A 20,891-nucleotide genomic window follows, 5' to 3' on the forward strand; every position below is an offset into this window, starting at 1 on the left:
CGTCACATAGAGAAGCGTCACTCCACAGAACACGTCATATAGAGAAGCGTCACTCCACAGAACACGCACATAGAGAAGCGTCACTCCACAGAACACGTCATATAGAGAAGCGTCACTCCACAGAACACGTCAGATAGAGAAGCGTCACTCCACAGAACACGCCATATAGAGAAGCGTCACTCCACAGAACACGTCATATAGAGAAGCGTCACTCCACAGAACACGTCAGATAGAGAAGCGTCACTCCACAGAACACATCATATAGAGAAGCGTCACTCCACAGAACACGTCACATAGAGAAGCGTCACTCCACAGAACACGTCACATAGAGAAGCGTCACTCCACAGAACACGCACATAGAGAAGCGTCACTCCACAGAACACGTCATATAGAGAAGCGTCACTCCACAGAACACGTCATATAGAGAAGCGTCACTCCACAGAACACGTCACATAAAGAAGCGTCACTCCACAGAACACGTCACATAGAGAAGCGTCACTCCACAGAACACGTCATATAGAGAAGCGTCACTCCACAGAACACGTCACATAGAGAAGCGTCACCCCACAGAACACGTCATATAGAGAAGCGTCACTCCACAGAACACGTCATATAGAGAAGCGTCACTCCACAGAACACGTCATATAGAGAAGCGTCACTCCACAGAACACGTCACATAGAGAAGCGTCACTCCACAGAACACGCCATATAGAGAAGCGTCACTCCACAGAACACGTCATATAGAGAAGCGTAACTCCACAGAACACGTCACATAGAGAAGCGTCACTCCACAGAACACGTCATATAGAGAAGCGTCACTCCACAGAACACGTCATATAGAGAAGCGTCACTCCACAGAACACGTCATATAGAGAAGCGTCACTCCACAGAACACATCATATAGAGAAGCGTCACTCCACAGAACACGTCACATAGAGAAGCGTCACTCCACAGAACACATCATATAGAGAAGCGTCACTCCACAGAACACGTCACATAGAGAAGCGTCACTCCACAGAACACATCATATAGAGAAGCGTCACTCCACAGAACACGTCACATAGAGAAGCGTCACTCCACAGAACACATCATATAGAGAAGCGTCACTCCACAGAACACGTCACATAGAGAAGCGTCACTCCACAGAACACGTCATATAGAGAAGCGTCACTCCACATAACACGTCACATAGAGAAGCGTCACTCCACAGAACACGTCATATAGAGAAGCGTTACTCCACAGAACACGTCATATAGAGAAGCGTCACTCCACAGAACACGTCACATAGAGAAGCGTCACTCCACAGAACACGTCAGATAGAGAAGCGTCACTCCACAGAACACGCCAGATAGAGAAGCGTCACTCCACAGAACACGCCAGATAGAGAAGTGTCACTCCACAGAACACGCCAGATAGAGAAGTGTCACTCCACAGAACACGTCACATAGAGAAGCGTCACTCCACAGAACACGTCATATAGAGAAGCGTCACTCCACAGAACACGTCATATAGAGAAGCGTCACTCCACAGAACACGTCATATAGAGAAGCGTCACTCCACAGAACACGTCAAATAGAGAAGCGTCACTCCACAGAACACGTCATATAGAGAAGCGTCACTCCACAGAACACGTCACATAGAGAAGCGTCACTCCACAGAACACGTCATATAGAGAAGCGTCACTCCACAGAACACGTCATATAGAGAAGCGTCACTCCACAGAACACGTCACATAGAGAAGCGTCACTCCACAGAACACGTCATATAGAGAAGCGTCACTCCACAGAACACGTCACATAGAGAAGCGTCACTCCACAGAACACGTCATATAGAGAAGCGTCACTCCACAGAACACGCCAGATAGAGAAGCGTCACTCCACAGAACACGTCACATAGAGAAGCGTCACTCCACAGAACACGTCATATAGAGAAGCGTCACTCCACAGAACACGTCACATAGAGAAGCGTCACTCCACAGAACACGGCACATAGAGAAGCGTCACTCCACAGAACACGTCACATAGAGAAGCGTCACTCCACAGAACACGTCAGATAGAGAAGCGTCACTCCACAGAACACGTCATATAGAGAAGCGTCACTCCACAGAACACGTCAAATAGAGAAGCGTCACTCCACAGAACACGTCATATAGAGAAGCGTCGCTCCACAGAACACGTCACATAGAGAAGCGTCACTCCACAGAACACGTCACATAGAGAAGCGTCACTCCACAGAACACGTCACATAGAGAAGCGTCACTCCACAGAACACGTCACATAGAGAAGCGTCACTCCACAGAACACGTCATATAGGGAAGCGTCACTCCACAGAACACGTCACATAGAGAAGCGTCACTCCACAGAACACGTCACATAGAGAAGCGTCACTCCACAGAACACGCCAGATAGAGAAGCGTCACTCCACAGAACACGTTATAGAGAAGCGTCACTCCACAGAACACGTCATATAGAGAAGCGTCACTCCACAGAACACGTCATATAGAGAAGCGTCACTCCACAGAACACGTCACATAGAGAAGCGTCACTCCACAGAACACGTCATATAGAGAAGCGTCACTCCACAGAACACGTCATATAGAGAAGCATCACTCCACAGAACACGTCACATAGAGAAGCGTCACTCCACAGAACACGTCAGATAGAGAAGCGTCACTCCACAGAACACGTCATATAGAGAAGCGTCACTCCACAGAACACGCCATATAGAGAAGCGTCACTCCACAGAACACGTCACATAGAGAAGCGTCACTCCACAGAACACGTCATATAGAGAAGCGTCACTCCACAGGACACGTCACATAGAGAAGCGTCACTCCACAGGACACGTCACATAGAGAAGCGTCACTCCACAGAACACGTCATATAGAGAAGCGTCACTCCACAGAACACGTCACATAGAGAAGCGTCACTCCACAGAACACGTCACATAGAGAAGCGTCACTCCACAGAACACGTCATATAGAGAAGCGTCACTCCACAGAACACGTCACATAGAGAAGCGTCACTCCACAGAACACGTCATATAGAGAAGCGTCACTCCACAGAACACGTCACATAGAGAAGCGTCACTCCACAGAACACGTCATATAGAGAAGCGTCACTCCACAGAACACGTCACATAGAGAAGCGTCACTCCACAGAACACGTCATATAGAGAAGCGTCACTCCACAGAACACGTCATATAGAGAAGCGTCACTCCACAGAACACGTCAGATAGAGAAGCGTCACTCCACAGAACACGTCATATAGAGAAGCGTCACTCCACAGAACACATCATATAGAGAAGCGTCACTCCACAGAACACGTCATATAGAGAAGCGTCACTCCACAGAACACGTCATATAGAGAAGCGTCACTCCACAGAACACGTCACATAGAGAAGCGTCACTCCACAGAACACGTCATATAGAGAAGCGTCACTCCACAGAACACGTCATATAGAGAAGCGTCACTCCACAGAACACGTCATATAGAGAAGCGTCACTCCACAGAACACGTCATATAGAGAAGCGTCACTCCACAGAACACGTCACATAGAGAAGCGTCACTCCACAGAACACGTCACATAGAGAAGCGTCACTCCACAGAACACGTCACATAGAGAAGCGTCACTCCACAGAACACGCCATATAGAGAAGCGTCACTCCACAGAACACGTCACATAGAGAAGCGTCACTCCACAGAACACGTCACATAGAGAAGCGTCACTCCACAGAACACGTCATATAGAGAAGCGTCACTCCACAGAACACGTCATAGAGAAGCGTCACTCCACAGAACACGTCATAGAGAAGCGTCACTCCACAGAACACGTCATAGAGAAGCGTCACTCCACAGAACACGTCATATAGAGAAGCGTCACTCCACAGAACACGTCATATAGAGAAGCGTCACTCCACAGAACACGTCATATAGAGAAGCGTCACTCCACAGAACACGTCATATAGAGAAGCGTCACTCCACAGAACACGTCATATAGAGAAGCGTCACTCCACAGAACACGTCACATAGAGAAGCGTCACTCCACAGAACACGTCATATAGAGAAGCGTCACTCCACAGAACACGTCACATAGAGAAGTGTCACTCCACAGAACACGTCATAGAGAAGCGTCACTCCACAGAACACGTCATATAGAGAAGCGTCACTCCACAGAACACGTCATATAGAGAAGCGTCACTCCACAGAACACGTCATATAGAGAAGCGTCACTCCACAGAACACGTCATATAGAGAAGCGTCACTCCACAGAACACGTCACATAGAGAAGCGTCACTCCACAGAACACGTCACATAGAGAAGCGTCACCCCGCAGAACACGTGACATAGAGAAGTGTCACTCCACAGAACACGTCATAGAGAAGCGTCACTCCACAGAACACGTCATATAGAGAAGCATCACTCCACAGAACACGTCACATAGAGAAGCGTCACTCCACAGAACACGTCACATAGAGAAGCGTCACTCCACAGAACACGTCATATAGAGAAGCGTCACTCCACAGAACACCTCACATAGAGAAGCGTCACTGCACAGAACACGTCACATAGAGAAGCGTCACTCCACAGAACACGTCACATAGAGAAGCGTCACTCCACAGAACACGTCACATAGAGAAGCGTCACTCCACAGAACACGTCATATAGAGAAGCGTCACTCCACAGAACACGTCATATAGAGAAGCGTCACTCCACAGAACACGTCATATAGAGAAGCGTCACTCCACAGAACACGTCAGATAGAGAAGCGTCACTCCACAGAACACGTCACATAGAGAAGCGTCACTCCACAGAACACGTCACATAGAGAAGCGTCACTCCACAGAACACGTCATATAGAGAAGCGTCACTCCACAGAACACGTCATATAGAGAAGCGTCACTCCACATAACACGTCATATAGAGAAGCGTCACTCCACAGAACACGTCATATAGAGAAGCGTCACTCCACAGAACACGTCATATAGAGAAGCGTCACTCCACAGAACACGTCATATAGAGAAGCGTCACTCCACAGAACACGTCACATAGAGAAGCGTCACTCCACAGAACACGTCAAATAGAGAAGCGTCACTCCACAGAACACGTCATATAGAGAAGCGTCACTCCACAGAACACGTCACATAGAGAAGCGTCACTCCACAGAACACGTCACATAGAGAAGCGTCACTCCACAGAACACGTCATATAGGGAAGCGTCAATCCACAGAACACGTCACATAGAGGAGCGTCACTCCACAGAACACGCCACATAGAGAAGCGTCACTCCACAGAACACGTCACATAGAGAAGCGTCACTCCACAGAACACGTCAGATAGAGAAGTGTCACTCCACAGAACACGTCACATAGAGAAGCGTCACTCCACAGAACACGTCATATAGAGAAGCGTCACTCCACAGAACACGTCATATAGAGAAGCGTCACTCCACAGAACACGTCATATAGAGAAGCGTCACTCCACAGAACACGTCAAATAGAGAAGCGTCACTCCACAGAACACGTCAAATAGAGAAGCGTCACTCCACAGAACACGTCATATAGAGAAGCGTCACTCCACAGAACACGTCACATAGAGAAGCGTCACTCCACAGAACACGTCACATAGAGAAGCGTCACTCCACAGAACACGGCACATAGAGAAGCGTCACTCCACAGAACACGTCACATAGAGAAGCGTCACTCCACAGAACACGTCATATAGAGAAGCGTCACTCCACAGAACACGTCATATAGAGAAGCGTCACTCCACAGAACACGTCACATAGAGAAGCGTCACTCCACAGAACACGTCAGATAGAGAAGCGTCACTCCACAGAACACGTCATATAGAGAAGCGTCACTCCACAGAACACGTCAAATAGAGAAGCGTCACTCCACAGAACACGTCATATAGAGAAGCGTCACTCCACAGAACACGTCATATAGAGAAGCGTCACTCCACAGAACACGTCACATAGAGAAGCGTCACTCCACAGAACACGTCACATAGAGAAGCGTCACTCCACAGAACACGTCACATAGAGAAGCGTCACTCCACAGAACACGTCATATAGGGAAGCGTCACTCCACAGAACACGTCACATAGAGGAGCGTCACTCCACAGAACACGTCATATAGAGAAGCGTCACTCCACAGAACACGTCATATAGGGAAGCGTCACTCCACAGAACACGTCACATAGAGGAGCGTCACTCCACAGAACACGCCACATAGAGAAGCGTCACTCCACAGAACACGCCAGATAGAGAAGCGTCACTCCACAGAACACGTTATAGAGAAGCGTCACTCCACAGAACACGTCATATAGAGAAGCGTCACTCCACAGAACACGTCATATAGAGAAGCGTCACTCCACAGAACACGTCACATAGAGAAGCGTCACTCCACAGAACACGTCATATAGAGAAGCGTCACTCCACAGAACACGTCATATAGAGAAGCATCACTCCACAGAACACGTCACATAGAGAAGCGTCACTCCACAGAACACGTCAGATAGAGAAGCGTCACTCCACAGAACACGCCACATAGAGGAGCGTCACTCCACAGAACACTTCACATAGAGAAGCGTCACTCCACAGAACACGTCATATAGAGAAGCGTCACTCCACAGAACACGCCATATAGAGAAGCGTCACTCCACAGAACACGTCATATAGAGAAGCGTAACTCCACAGAACACGTCACATAGAGAAGCGTCACTCCACAGAACACGTCATATAGAGAAGCGTCACTCCACAGAACACGTCATATAGAGAAGCGTCACTCCACATAACACGTCATATAGAGAAGCGTCACTCCACAGAACACGTCATATAGAGAAGCGTCACTCCACAGAACACGTCATATAGAGAAGCGTCACTCCACATAACACGTCATATAGAGAAGCGTCACTCCACAGAACACGTCATATAGAGAAGCATCACTCCACAGAACACGTCACATAGAGAAGCGTCACTCCACAGAACACGTCAAATAGAGAAGCGTCACTCCACAGAACACGTCATATAGAGAAGCGTCACTCCACAGAACACGTCACATAGAGAAGCGTCACTCCACAGAACACGTCACATAGAGAAGCGTCACTCCACAGAACACGTCATATAGGGAAGCGTCAATCCACAGAACACGTCACATAGAGGAGCGTCACTCCACAGAACACGCCACATAGAGAAGCGTCACTCCACAGAACACGTCATATAGAGAAGCGTCACTCCACAGAACACGTCATATAGAGAAGCGTCACTCCACAGAACACGTCACATAGAGAAGCGTCACTCCACAGAACACGTCACATAGAGAAGCGTCACTCCACAGAACACGTCACATAGAGAAGCGTCACTCCACAGAACACGTCAGATAGAGAAGTGTCACTCCACAGAACACGTCACATAGAGAAGCGTCACTCCACAGAACACGTCATATAGAGAAGCGTCACTCCACAGAACACGTCATATAGAGAAGCGTCACTCCACAGAACACGTCATATAGAGAAGCGTCACTCCACAGAACACGTCAAATAGAGAAGCGTCACTCCACAGAACACGTCAAATAGAGAAGCGTCACTCCACAGAACACGTCATATAGAGAAGCGTCACTCCACAGAACACGTCACATAGAGAAGCGTCACTCCACAGAACACGTCACATAGAGAAGCGTCACTCCACAGAACACGGCATATAGAGAAGCGTCACTCCACAGAACACGTCACATAGAGAAGCGTCACTCCACAGAACACGTCAGATAGAGAAGCGTCACTCCACAGAACACGTCATATAGAGAAGCGTCACTCCACAGAACACGTCACATAGAGAAGCGTCACTCCACAGAACACGTCAAATAGAGAAGCGTCACTCCACAGAACACGTCATATAGAGAAGCGTCACTCCACAGAACACGTCATATAGAGAAGCGTCACTCCACAGAACACGTCACATAGAGAAGCGTCACTCCACAGAACACGTCAGATAGAGAAGCGTCACTCCACAGAACACGTCATATAGAGAAGCGTCACTCCACAGAACACGTCATATAGAGAAGCGTCACTCCACAGAACACGTCATATAGAGAAGCGTCACTCCACAGAACACGTCACATAGAGAAGCGTCACTCCACAGAACACGTCACATAGAGAAGCGTCACTCCACAGAACACGTCACATAGAGAAGCGTCACTCCACAGAACACGTCACATAGAGAAGCGTCACTCCACAGAACACGTCACATAGAGAAGCGTAACTCCACAGAACACGTCACATAGAGAAGCGTCACTCCACAGAACACGCCACATAGAGAAGCATCACTCCACAGAACACGCCACATAGAGAAGCATCACTCCACAGAACACGCCACATAGAGAAGCGTCACTCCACAGAACACGTCATATAGAGAAGCGTCACTCCACAGAACACGTCACATAGAGGAGCGTCACTCCACAGAACACGCCACATAGAGAAGCGTCACTCCACAGAACACGCCAGATAGAGAAGCGTCACTCCACAGAACACGTTATAGAGAAGCGTCACTCCACAGAACACGTCATATAGAGAAGCGTCACTCCACAGAACACGTCATATAGAGAAGCGTCACTCCACAGAACACGTCACATAGAGAAGCGTCACTCCACAGAACACGTCACATAGAGAAGCGTCACTCCACAGAACACGTTGCTCCAGAGTCCAGTGGCGGCGGCTTTTCCCCCCTCCATCTGACGCTTGGCATTGTGCTTGGTGATGTTCGGCTGGCATGCAGCTGCTCGGCCATGAAGCTCTCGGGCACAGTGCGGATGTTAATAGCAGGTGAGGTCTGTACTCTGCAGTTATGGAGTCAGCGGAGTGTTGGTGACTTTTCTGCACTTGCTCCTCAGCACTTACTTTCCCCGTATATTGTACATGTCCCCCGTGGTTTATTCCATACTCCGCTCTGTCTTGTGTCTGTAGATTTGGACTATATTGCACTTTTTGCTCATTGACCACATTGGTCTCATGTTGCTGCCCCTGTCCTCACCTGCTGCTTTTTCCCCCAGGTCTGCCCATGCCCGCGCTGTTCCCCCACCACACAGAGCTCCCGGGGAAGCACTGCCGGAGGAGGAAGGCCCGCACCGTCTTCTCAGATTCTCAGCTTTCTGGTCTAGAGAAACGCTTTGAGCTGCAGCGCTACCTGTCAACCCCAGAGAGAGTGGAGCTGGCCACGGCCCTCAGCCTGTCCGAGACCCAGGTAACTGCCGGGCCAAAGAGCTGACACTCAGGATGGTCCAGGAAGTCTGTGAGAGAGAGAGAGAGAGTAGAGAGTAGAGCTGCGAAAGACGTCAACTCTGGTGCTACATCTATCTATCTATCTATCTATCTATCTCATATCTATCTATCTATCTATCTATCTATCTATCTATCTATCTATCTATCTATCTATCTATCTATCTATCTATCTCATATCTATCTATCTATCTATCTATCTATCTATCTATCTATCTATCTATCTATCTATCTATCTATCTATCTATCTCATATCTATCTATCTATCTATCTATCTATCTATCTATCTCATATCTATCTATCTATCTATCTCATATCTATCTATCTATCTATCTATCTATCTATCTATCTATCTATCTATCTATCTATCTATCTATCTATCTATCTATCTATCTATCTATCTATCTATCTATCTATCTATCTCATATCTATCTATCTATCTCATATCTATCTATCTATCTATCTCATATCTATCTATCTCATATCTATCTATCTATCTATCTATCTATCTATCTATCTATCTATCTATCTATCTATCTATCTATCTATCTATCTATCTATCTCATATCTATCTATCTATCTATCTATCTCATATCTATCTATCTATCTATCTATCTATCTATCTATCTATCTATCTATCTATCTATCTCATATCTATCTATCTATCTATCTATCTATCTATCTATCTATCTATCTATCTATCTCATATCTATCTATCTATCTATCTATCTATCTATCTATCTATCTATCTATCTATCTATCTATCTATCTATCTATCTATCTATCTATCTATCTATCTATCTATCTATCTATCTATCTCATATCTATCTATCTATCTATCTATCTATCTATCTATCTATCTCATATCTATCTATCTATCTATCTATCTATCTATCTATCTATCTATCATATCTATCTATCTATCTATCTATCTATCTATCTATCTATCTATCTATCTATCTATCTATCTATCTATCTATCTATCTATCTATCTATCTATCTATCTATCTATCTCATATCTATCTATCTATCTATCTATCTATCTATCTATCTATCTATCTATCTATCTATCTATCTATCTATCTATCTATCTATCTATCTCATATCTATCTATCTATCTATCTATCTATCTATCTATCTATCTATCTATCTCTCTATCTCTCTCTCATATCTATCTATCTATCTATCTATCTATCTATCTATCTATCTATCTATCTATCTATCTATCTATCTATCTATCTATCTATCTATCTATCTATCTATCTCATATCTATCTATCTATCTATCTATCTGTAAAGGATCTGCCAGGCACTACATCTGTGGAGACTCCCAGGGTTAATCAGTCGACACCTGAGGCCAGACCTCTTAGACTGACACCGGCTCCCACCAATCAGGGTGGCAGGCTCAGGAGTGGGAGAGCCTATCGCGGCCTGGTCAGTCAGAGTTAGCTCCGCCCCCTGTCCATTTATACCTGCAGTTTTCTCTTCCTCATTGCTTGTTATTCTTTTGGATTCCTGGCCCCACTGCTGCTTGCTCCAGCCTGCTTCTGCCGTGCTTCTGCCTTGCTGCAGTTCTCCTTGACTTGACTTGCTTTGCTTTGCTTTGCCCCTGGCTTGCTTCTGTCTCCGTGCCCGCTCGGGTTACTCACTTCGTCCTGGTCCTGACTGTTCGTTCGCCGCTCCGTTTCCTCGTGGCGTTCCGTGGCTACTGCCCTTCCCTTGCGTGTTCCCTGTTTGTTTTCCTGTGCACTTAGACAGCGTAGGGACCGCCGCCCAGTTGTACCTCGTCGCCTAGGGCGGGTCGTTGCAAGTAGGCAGGGACAGGGCGGTGGGTAGATTAGGGCTCACTTTCCCTTCACCTCCTTCCTGCCATCACAGAATAACAAGCCCTTACCTAGTCTACCATTTCTCCTACGCTGTCGCTATCATGGACCCCCTTGAGACCCTGACCCAGCAGATGCAGGGCCTCTCCCTACAGGTCCAGGCCCTGGCCCAAAGGGTTGGGCGCACCACCTCACCTCTAGAACCCGACCTCAAGTTACCTGACCGGTTTTCAGGGGACCGTAAGACGTTTCTCTCCTTCCGGGAGAGTTGCAGACTATATTTCCGCCTTAAGCCCCACTCCTCAGGTTCCGAGAACCAGCGGGTGGGTATCATCATATCCCGACTCCAGGAAGGGCCCCAAGAGTGGGCCTTCTCCTTGGCTCCTGACGCCCCTGAACTTTCTCTGTTGATCGTTTTTTCTCTGCCCTCGGACTCATTTACGACGAGACTGACAGGACTGCTTTAGCCGAGAGTCAGTTGGTGACCTTACGTCAGGGTAGGAGACCGGTTGAGGAATACTGTTCTGATTTTAGGAAGTGGTGCGTAGCTTCTCAGTGGAACGATCCGGCCCTAAGGTGCCAGTTTAGGTTAGGATTATCTGACGCCCTGAAGGATCTGCTGGTTAGCTACCCCTCGTCTGACTCTCTTGACCAGGTTATGGCCCCTAGCAGTACGACTTGACCGACGTCTCAGGGAACGTCAGCTAGAACGCTTCAGTGTGCTCCCCTCTGACTTTTCTGCGATCCCCCCCGAGGTCCCGCCTCCTCGCCCCTCCACGGAGGACTCGGAGGTACCTATGCAACTCGGGGCCTCCATGTCCCCTCGACAACGTAGGGAGTTTCGCAGAATGAACGGTCTCTGCTTCTACTGTGGGGACGACAAGCATCTACTGAACACCTGTCCCAGGCGCAAGAATAAGAAGCCGGAAAACTTCCGCGCCTAAGTGATCATCGGGGAGGTCACTTGGGCGCACAGGTATTTCCCGTTAATGTGAAACGCAATAAAATTTGCTTCCCTTTCAGGTCTCGTTTGCTGGCCGGTCTGCCACGGGCAGTGCTTTCGTGGATTCTGGCTCATCTGCTAATATCATGTCTGTGGAATTTGCTATGTCTCTAAAGATGCCTTGTATTGATTTACCTTATCCTATCCCTGTAGTAGGAATCGACTCTACTCCCCTTGCTAATGGTTATTTTACTCAGCATACTCCTGTTTTTGAACTCCTGGTTGGCTCCATGCATTTGGAGCAGTGCTCTGTACTGGTAATGCAGGGATTATCGTCTGATCTGGTTTTAGGCCTTCCCTGGTTGCAGTTGCATAATCCCACGTTTGATTGGAATACTGGGGATCTCACCAAATGGGGTAATGAATGTCTTATGTCATGTCTTTCTGTTAACTCTATTTCTCCCCGGGAGGAGGTAAACACGCTTCCTGAGTTCGTTCAGGACTTCGCCGATGTGTTTTCTAAGGAGGCCTCCGAGGTGTTGCCCCCCCATAGAGATTACGATTGCGCTATCGATTTGGTGCCTGGTGCCAAGCTTCCTAAAGGTAGGATATTTAATCTTTCATGTCCTGAACGTGAAGCCATGAGGGTGTATATCCAGGAATGCCTGGCCAAGGGTTTCATTCGCCCCTCGACTTCTCCTGTAGGTGCTGGCTTCTTCTTCGTGGGAAGAAGGATGGTGGTCTTAGGCCGTGCATTGATTATCGTAACCTGAATAAGGTCACTGTAAGGAACCAGTACCCACTTCCTTTGATTCCGGATCTTTTTAATCAGGTTCAGGGAGCCCAATGGTTTTCTAAGTTCGATCTACGGGGGGCATATAACCTTATCCGCATCAAAGAGGGGGATGAGTGGAAAACTGCGTTCAACACACCCGAGGGTCATTTCGAATACCTGGTCATGCCCTTTGGGTTGTGTAACGCCCCTGCTGTCTTCCAGAATTTTATTAATGAAATCCTGAGAGAGTACCTGGGTAATTTTCTTGTTGTGTACCTTGATGACATACTGGTGTTTTCCAAGGACTGGTCCTCTCACGTGGAGCATGTCAGGAAGGTGCTCCAGGTCCTTCGGGAGAATAATCTGTTTGCTAAGACTGAAAAATGTGTCTTTGGGGTACAGGAGATACCATTTTTAGGGCAAATCCTCACTCCTCATGAATTCCGCATGGACCCTGCCAAGGTTCAAGCTGTGGCGGAATGGGTCCAACCTGCCTCCCTTAAGGCGTTACAGTGTTTTTTAGGGTTCGCCAACTATTACAGGAGATTTATTGCCAACTTCTCGGTCGTCGCTAAGCCTCTTACGGACCTTACCCGCAAGGGTGCTGATGTCCTCCATTGGCCCCCTGAGGCCGTCCAGGCCTTTGAGACTCTCAAGAAGTGCTTTATCTCGGCCCCCGTGCTGATTCAGCCCAACCAAGAGGAGCCATTTATTGTGGAGGTTGACGCTTCCGAGGTGGGAGTGGGGGCCGTCTTGTCCCAGGGTACCAGCTCCCTCACCCATCTCCGCCCCTGTGCTTACTTCTCTAGGAAGTTTTCGCCCACGGAGAGTAACTATGATATTGGCAACCGCGAACTTCTAGCCATTAAATGGGCTTTTGAGGAGTGGCGGCACTTCCTGGAGGGGGCCAGACACCAGGTAACGGTCCTTACGGATCACAAGAATCTGGTTTTCCTAGAATCGGCCCGGAGGCTTAATCCTAGACAAGCTCGGTGGGCACTATTCTTTACCAGATTTAATTTCTTGGTTACCTATAGGGCTGGGTCCAAGAATATTAAGGCTGATGCTCTGTCACGTAGTTTCATGGCCAATCCTCCTTCCGAGAAGGATCCCGCTTGTATTTTACCCCCTGGTATAATCGTCTCTGCCACGGATTCTGATTTAGCTTCTGATATCGCGGCTGATCAGGGTGCAGCTCCCGGGAACGTCCCTGGGGACAAACTGTTTGTTCCCCTGCAATACCGGCTGAGGGTACTCAGGGAAAACCATGACTCCGCTCTATCTGGTCATCCTGGCATCTTGGGCACCAAACACCTCATTACCAGAAACTATTGGTGGCCTGGGTTGCCTAAAGATGTTAGGGCTTACGTCGCCGCTTGTGAGGTTTGCGCTAGGTCCAAAACCCCTAGGTCCCGACCTGCGGGCCTACTACGTCCCTTGCCCATTCCCCAGAGACCTTGGACCCATATCTCCATGGATTTTATCACCGATTTGCCTCCATCTCAGGGCAAGTCGGTGGTGTGGGTGGTAGTCGACCGCTTCAGCAAGATGTGCCACTTTGTGCCCCTTAAGAAGCTACCTAACGCCAAGACGTTAGCTTCTTTGTTTGTGAAACACATCCTGCGTCTCCATGGGGCCCCAGTCAATATCGTTTCGGACAGAGGGGTACAATTTGTTTCCTTATTTTGGAGAGCCTTTTGTAAAAAGTTGGAGATTGATCTGTCCTTCTCCTCCGCCTTCCATCCCGAAACTAACGGCCAAACGGAAAGGACCAACCAATCCCTGGAACAATATTTAAGGTGTTTCATCTCTGACTGTCAATTCGATTGGGTCTCATTCCTTCCCCTTGCTGAATTTTCCCTGAATAACCGGGTCAGTAACTCGTCAGGGGTCTCCCCGTTTTTCTGTAATTTCGGGTTTAACCCAAGGTTCTCCTCCGTCTCCCCTGGTTGTTCCAATAATCCTGAGGTAGAGGATGTTCATCGGGAACTGTGCACTGTCTGGGCCCAGGTTCAGAAGAACCTAGAGGCGTCCCAGAGCGCACAAAAGATTCAGGCGGATAGTAGACGTTCTGCTAACCCCCGGTTTGTCGTCGGGGATTTGGTCTGGTTGTCGTCCAGGAACTTGCGCCTTAAGGTCCCGTCCAGGAAGTTTGCTCCCCGATTCATTGGGCCTTATAAGGTCATTGAAGTCCTCAACCCTGTATCCTTCCGTCTGGAGCTGCCCCCATCCTTCCGCATACACGACGTCTTTCATGCTTCCCTCCTTAAACGCTGCTCCCCGTCCTGGTCCCCCTCTAGGAAACCTCCTGTTCCCGTTCTCACCCCTGAGGGGGTGGAATTCGAGGTGGCCAAGATTGTGGACAGTAGGATGATCCAGGGCTCCCTCCAGTACCTGGTCCATTGGAGAGGATACGGGCCGGAGGAGAGGACTTGGGTACCTGCTCGAGATGTTCACGCTGGGGTATTGGTCAGGAGGTTCCACCTTCTCTTCCCCACTAAACCGGGTCCTCTTAGTAAGGGTCCGGTGGCCCCTCATAAAAGGGGGAGTACTGTAAAGGATCTGCCAGGCACTACATCTGTGGAGACTCCCAGGGTTAATCAGTCGACACCTGAGGCCAGACCTCTTAGACTGACACCGGCTCCCACCAATCAGGGTGGCAGGCTCAGGAGTGGGAGAGCCTATCGCGGCCTGGTCAGTCAGAGTTAGCTCCGCCCCCTGTCCATTTATACCTGCAGTTTTCTCTTCCTCATTGCTTGTTATTCTTTTGGATTCCTGGCCCCACTGCTGCTTGCTCCAGCCTGCTTCTGCCGTGCTTCTGCCTTGCTGCAGTTCTCCTTGACTTGACTTGCTTTGCTTTGCTTTGCCCCTGGCTTGCTTCTGTCTCCGTGCCCGCTCGGGTTACTCACTTCGTCCTGGTCCTGACTGTTCGTTCGCCGCTCCGTTTCCTCGTGGCGTTCCGTGGCTACTGCCCCTTCCCTTGCGTGTTCCCTGTTTGTTTTCCTGTGCACTTAGACAGCGTAGGGACCGCCGCCCAGTTGTACCTCGTCGCCTAGGGCGGGTCGTTGCAAGTAGGCAGGGACAGGGCGGTGGGTAGATTAGGGCTCACTTTCCCTTCACCTCCTTCCTGCCATCACACTATCTCATATCTATCTATCTATCTATCTATCTATCTATCTATCTATCTATCTATCTATCTATCTATCTATCTATCTATCTATCTATCTCTCTCTCATATCTATCTATCTATCTATCTATCTATCTATCTATCTATCTATCTATCTATCTATCTATCTATCTATCTATCTATCTATCTATCTATCTATCTATCTATCTATCTATCTATCTATCTATCTATCTATCTATCTATCTATCTATCTATCTATCTATCTATCTAATATCTATCTATCTATCTATCTATCTATCTAATATCTATCTATCTATCTATCTATCTATCTATCTATCTATCTATCTATCTATCTATCTATCTATCTATCTATCTATCTATCTATCTATCTATCTATCTATCTATCTATCTATCTCATATCTATCTATCTATCTATCTATCTATCTATCTATCTATCTATCTATCTCATATCTATCTATCTATCTATCTATCTATCTATCTATCTATCTATCTATCTATCTATCTATCTATCTATCTATCTATCTATCTATCTATCTATCTATCTATCTATCTATCTATCTATCTCTCTCTCATATCTATCTATCTATCTATCTATCTATCTATCTATCTATCTATCTATCTATCTATCTATCTATCTATCTATCTATCATCTATCTATCTATCTCATATCTATCTATCTATCTATCTATCTATCTATCTATCTATCTATCTATCTATCTATCTATCTATCTATCTATCTATCTATCTATCTATCTATCTATCTATCTATCTATCTATCTCATATCTATCTATCTATCTATCTATCTATCTATCTATCTATCTATCTATCTATCTATCTATCTATCTATCTATCTATCTATCTATCTATCTATCTATCTATCTATCTATCTATCTTGGGGTCCTTTTCGGACAGAATAGTTATTTGGGGATATATATGTTGGAGTCGCATATTTACCTAGTAATTTATTTCTGTGCAGGTAAAAACCTGGTTCCAGAACCGGAGAATGAAACATAAAAAGCAGCTGAGGAAGAGTCAGGATGACAAGACCCCATCAAGCGATGGCCAAATGGACCCTGTCTCCAGCGACACAGAACTGGGTGATACCAGGGGGGACTCGGGGCCAAACAAGGACAGTAGCCAGAGCCTTTACCTAAGGGAAGAGGTTGATGATGAGGTGGACATCATTGAGGATGACATGTGCCCCCCACACCTATTATAACCCCCCAGCTATGCAGGACACTTCCACAACTACTGCCAGGGAAGACCCGTAGACACTTGGCAATTAGATTTTTGAACTGACATAGATAGAACTGGGGAACAAGTGAGGGCAGTGGGGGCCTTACCAGCTACCCCAGCATTAAAACTTTGGGTCATCAAAAAAACTCTTCAGTGTAACCACAAAAAAACACTTCAGTGCGGGCACGAGGACTGTGACGGCGGGTGATTTATCCTTGAAAATATTCACCCATCATGATGGTCTGGTTCTCTAACCTGGACAATTCTTCTATACCCTACACATGATGGACTGGTCCTCTGTGCTGGACTATTTTTCTATACCCTACACATGATGGACTGGTCCTCTGTGCTGGACAATTCTTCTATACCCTACACATGGTGAACAGGTTCCTCTATGCCAATTTTCTTCTGGACTGCCTATTTATACACAACATATGCTCAACAACTTCTCTATATCCAAAAAACTGGCCAAACACTAGAGATTTTGGATGGTCGAAAAAGGCAGATTTAGACCATTTCATGCCAACTGTTGGCTCCTCTTTGTGACGTTAAAGAGAGCAATAGACGCCGACCAAAGCCAGATATCTGTGGAAAAGTTGATCTGTCGTGTTGGATTTTTTCGGTCGCTCTTGTTTGCAGCCCTTAGTAAGTTGTTAATGCCAAACGACAGATCTGCATCCCATCAATAGAAGCCCAGGTCACAGATCATGGCAGGGATGGATCGGCCATTTGTCATTTTACCTTACGCCGTTGGCATCCAAAATCACGACCTTTATCTACCGACCATGAATGACAAGTCATATAGGAAACGTCCATCTGATATCACTAATGTATGGTCAGTTTAAGATGCTGGGAAATTATTCTACACACGGACATTTATATATGCTGGACTGGTCCTTTATGCACAAAATATTCTGGACTGGTCCTCGGTATATTCTGGACGGGTCCTCGGTATATTCTGGACGGGTCCTCGGTATATTCTGGACGGGTCCTCGGTATATTCTGGACGGGTCCTCGGTATATTCTGGATGGGTCCTCAGTATATTCTGGACTGGTCCTCTACAGCCTGGGCACTCCATAAATTATTAGCAGTCCTGAAGTGAGGATCCACAATATTCCAGTATTCATCACTTGTGAAAATGTTTCTATCAAGTGGTAAAAAATGTAAGAGAAAAGTTCCCCTCCTTTCTCCTCCTGTCTCCCTGCTCCCCTACTGTCCTCATCTTGCTCCTCTCCTCTTCTCCCCAGCTCTCCTCCGGCTTCGGTCCTCCTCCTGTTTCCACCCTGTCCCTCTTCCACCCCTCATGTCCTCCTTAGCTCCCCCCTGCCCCACCCAGTTCCCCTCCTGTGCTCCTCCTGGTCCCCTACTGTCCCCATCCTGTTCCTCTTCCACCCCTCATGTCCTCAGCCCCCCCTGCCCCACTCCTGTCTCCCCTAGTTCCCCTCCTGTGCTCCACCTGGCCCCCTACTGTCCCCATCCTGTCCCTCTTGCACCCCTTCTGTCCTCCTCAGCTCCCTGCTGCCTCACTCCTGTCCCCCCTAGTTCCCCTCCTGTGCTCCTCCTGGTCCCCTACTGTCCCCATCCTGTTCCTCTTGCACCATTCCTGTCCTCTTCAGCTCCCCCCTGCCCCACTTCTGCCTCCCTAGTTCCCCTCCTGTGCTCCTCCTGGTCCCCTACTGTCCCCATCCTGTTCATCTTCCATCCCTCCTGTCCCCCCTACTTCCCCTCCTGTGCTCCCCCTGCTCCCATCACTTTCAGGGCGCATCATTAGCACTGATTTCACAGACTCTTTTCTGTTGACAGATTTTTATATATTTCACATCTGATTATTTTAGATTTGTTTTTCTAAATCTCTTTTTTTAGGTTGTCTTTATCCTATTATATTTATTTACAGTTGGTATTAAAGCATCCAAAAATCACAGGAAGACCCGTTATACATTACAGCACCCGAACCCTGCGCTGCCCCAAATTTACCGGCAGGAAAGGATTGTTTCTAATGAATTACTATAAATATTTATCAATTAAAATGTAAAACATAAATAATGATAATAATAACAATAACAACAAAAAAACTGATAATAATTCTGGTTATATTACCATAGTAACATGATGATTATTACTGTGGTGGTTGATAATGTTATTACCACTATTATTAGTATTTATATTATTAGTATTTATATTATTAGTATTTCTTTTTATTTTGTTGCTTTCAACAATTGACATTTTAGATTAATCTGAGTTACATTCTGGGCGCTATCTGGTGATATCTGGGTGGAGGGGTGACACTTTTATTCCCCCTGCGCATGTAACCCCCCCCCTTCTTGGAGACATACTTGTAAGCTCTTGTGCTCAGTCTAGGGGATTATCCCGTCCTCACAAGCTGCAGCTCCCTCTCCCCGGCTTCTCACTGCCGGATAATCGTTTTCTGTTGTAATTAATTTTCTCTTTTTTTCCCAGGGACTGATCCAAGCGACGCGGTTCTTATTTTAACAGGATTATTTACGAGGAGGGGAAGGGGGGGATTTATACACCCCTTTATAATCCTGGATCTGAGTGTTACACATGATGTTACATTGTATCAATTATCCCCGAATATTCATTGTTTCTATGTCGGGACACAGAGGATTTATGGACACAGCGTTTTATTGAAATAAATCTATTTTGAATTGATGATAGTGTTAATCTGGAATTTTTATCGATCATGCGGCAATTATATCTGTACAATCCAGATGACTGCGATATCGTAGCACTGCAGTCATGTTATAATATCCTGCTGTACATTATATTCTTCCGCATTTGGCTTCTTATGTAGATTTAATTTTTCTTACAAGAAATCATTCACACAGCACAATGCCAACAACCGCGATATAAAAGCATAAAAAACGCAGAATATTTCACAAACAAAAATATAAAAATACGCAGGTACATAATTAAAGACTATCCATTTAACACAAATATACAACATAATATTACAGTATCAAATACATGACAAAGTACAATTATTAGACAATACACCAAAATAGAACAGAATATAATGAAAATACACACAATAACTGCATCACATACAATGCTGACATCGTAAACAATAGCTGCACACTATGCAATGCGGACATACAAAATAACTGTATAGTATACAATGCTGACATCATAAATAGTAACTGCACAGTGTATAATACTGACATCACACACACAATAACTGCATAATATAGAAAGCTGACACCATATACAATAAATGCACACTATGCAATGCTGACATCATACAAAATAACAATGCTGACATTGCACAATAACTGCACAATATACAATGCTGACAACATATACAATAACTGCACAATATACAATGCTGACAACATATACAATAACTGCATATTATACAATTCTGACAACATATACAATAACTGTATAATATACAATTCTGACATTACAAACAATAACTGAATCACATACAATGCTGACAACATATACAATAACTGAATCACATACAATGCTGACAACATGTGCAATAACTGCATAATATACAATGCTGACAACATATACAATAACTGTATAATATACAATGCTGACATCATGTGCAATAACTGTATAATATACAATGCTGACATCATGTGCAATAACTGCACAATATACAATGCTGACATCATGTGCAATAACTGCACAATATAAAATGCTGACATCATGTGCAATAACTGCAT

General features: G+C 46.3%; 1 protein-coding gene across 2 annotated transcripts in view; it reads left to right on the forward strand.

Annotated features, from left to right (window-relative positions):
- The window catches only part of BSX (brain specific homeobox), a 44,808-nt gene extending 24,976 nt beyond the window's left edge, over positions 1 to 19,832 (forward strand). Inside the window, exons 2-4 of one of the 2 annotated variants that reach the window (XR_012850923.1) lie at positions 9,048 to 9,238; positions 16,939 to 18,362; positions 19,657 to 19,832. Coding sequence is in view for 1 of the 2 variants with exons in the window: in XM_075840619.1 (XP_075696734.1) it covers positions 9,048 to 9,238; positions 16,939 to 17,181 (434 nt within the window). In the remaining variant the exon portion in view is untranslated. Of the gene's footprint in view, positions 1 to 9,047; positions 9,239 to 16,938; positions 19,349 to 19,656 lie in introns of those variants that run through there. The other variant, XM_075840619.1, reaches the window with a different exon arrangement.
- The last annotated feature ends 1,059 nt before the right edge of the window (positions 19,833 to 20,891 follow it).

The sequence above is a fragment of the Rhinoderma darwinii genome, chromosome 10, assembly GCF_050947455.1.
Source record: "Rhinoderma darwinii isolate aRhiDar2 chromosome 10, aRhiDar2.hap1, whole genome shotgun sequence".
Classification (NCBI taxonomy): Eukaryota; Metazoa; Chordata; class Amphibia; order Anura; family Rhinodermatidae; genus Rhinoderma; species Rhinoderma darwinii.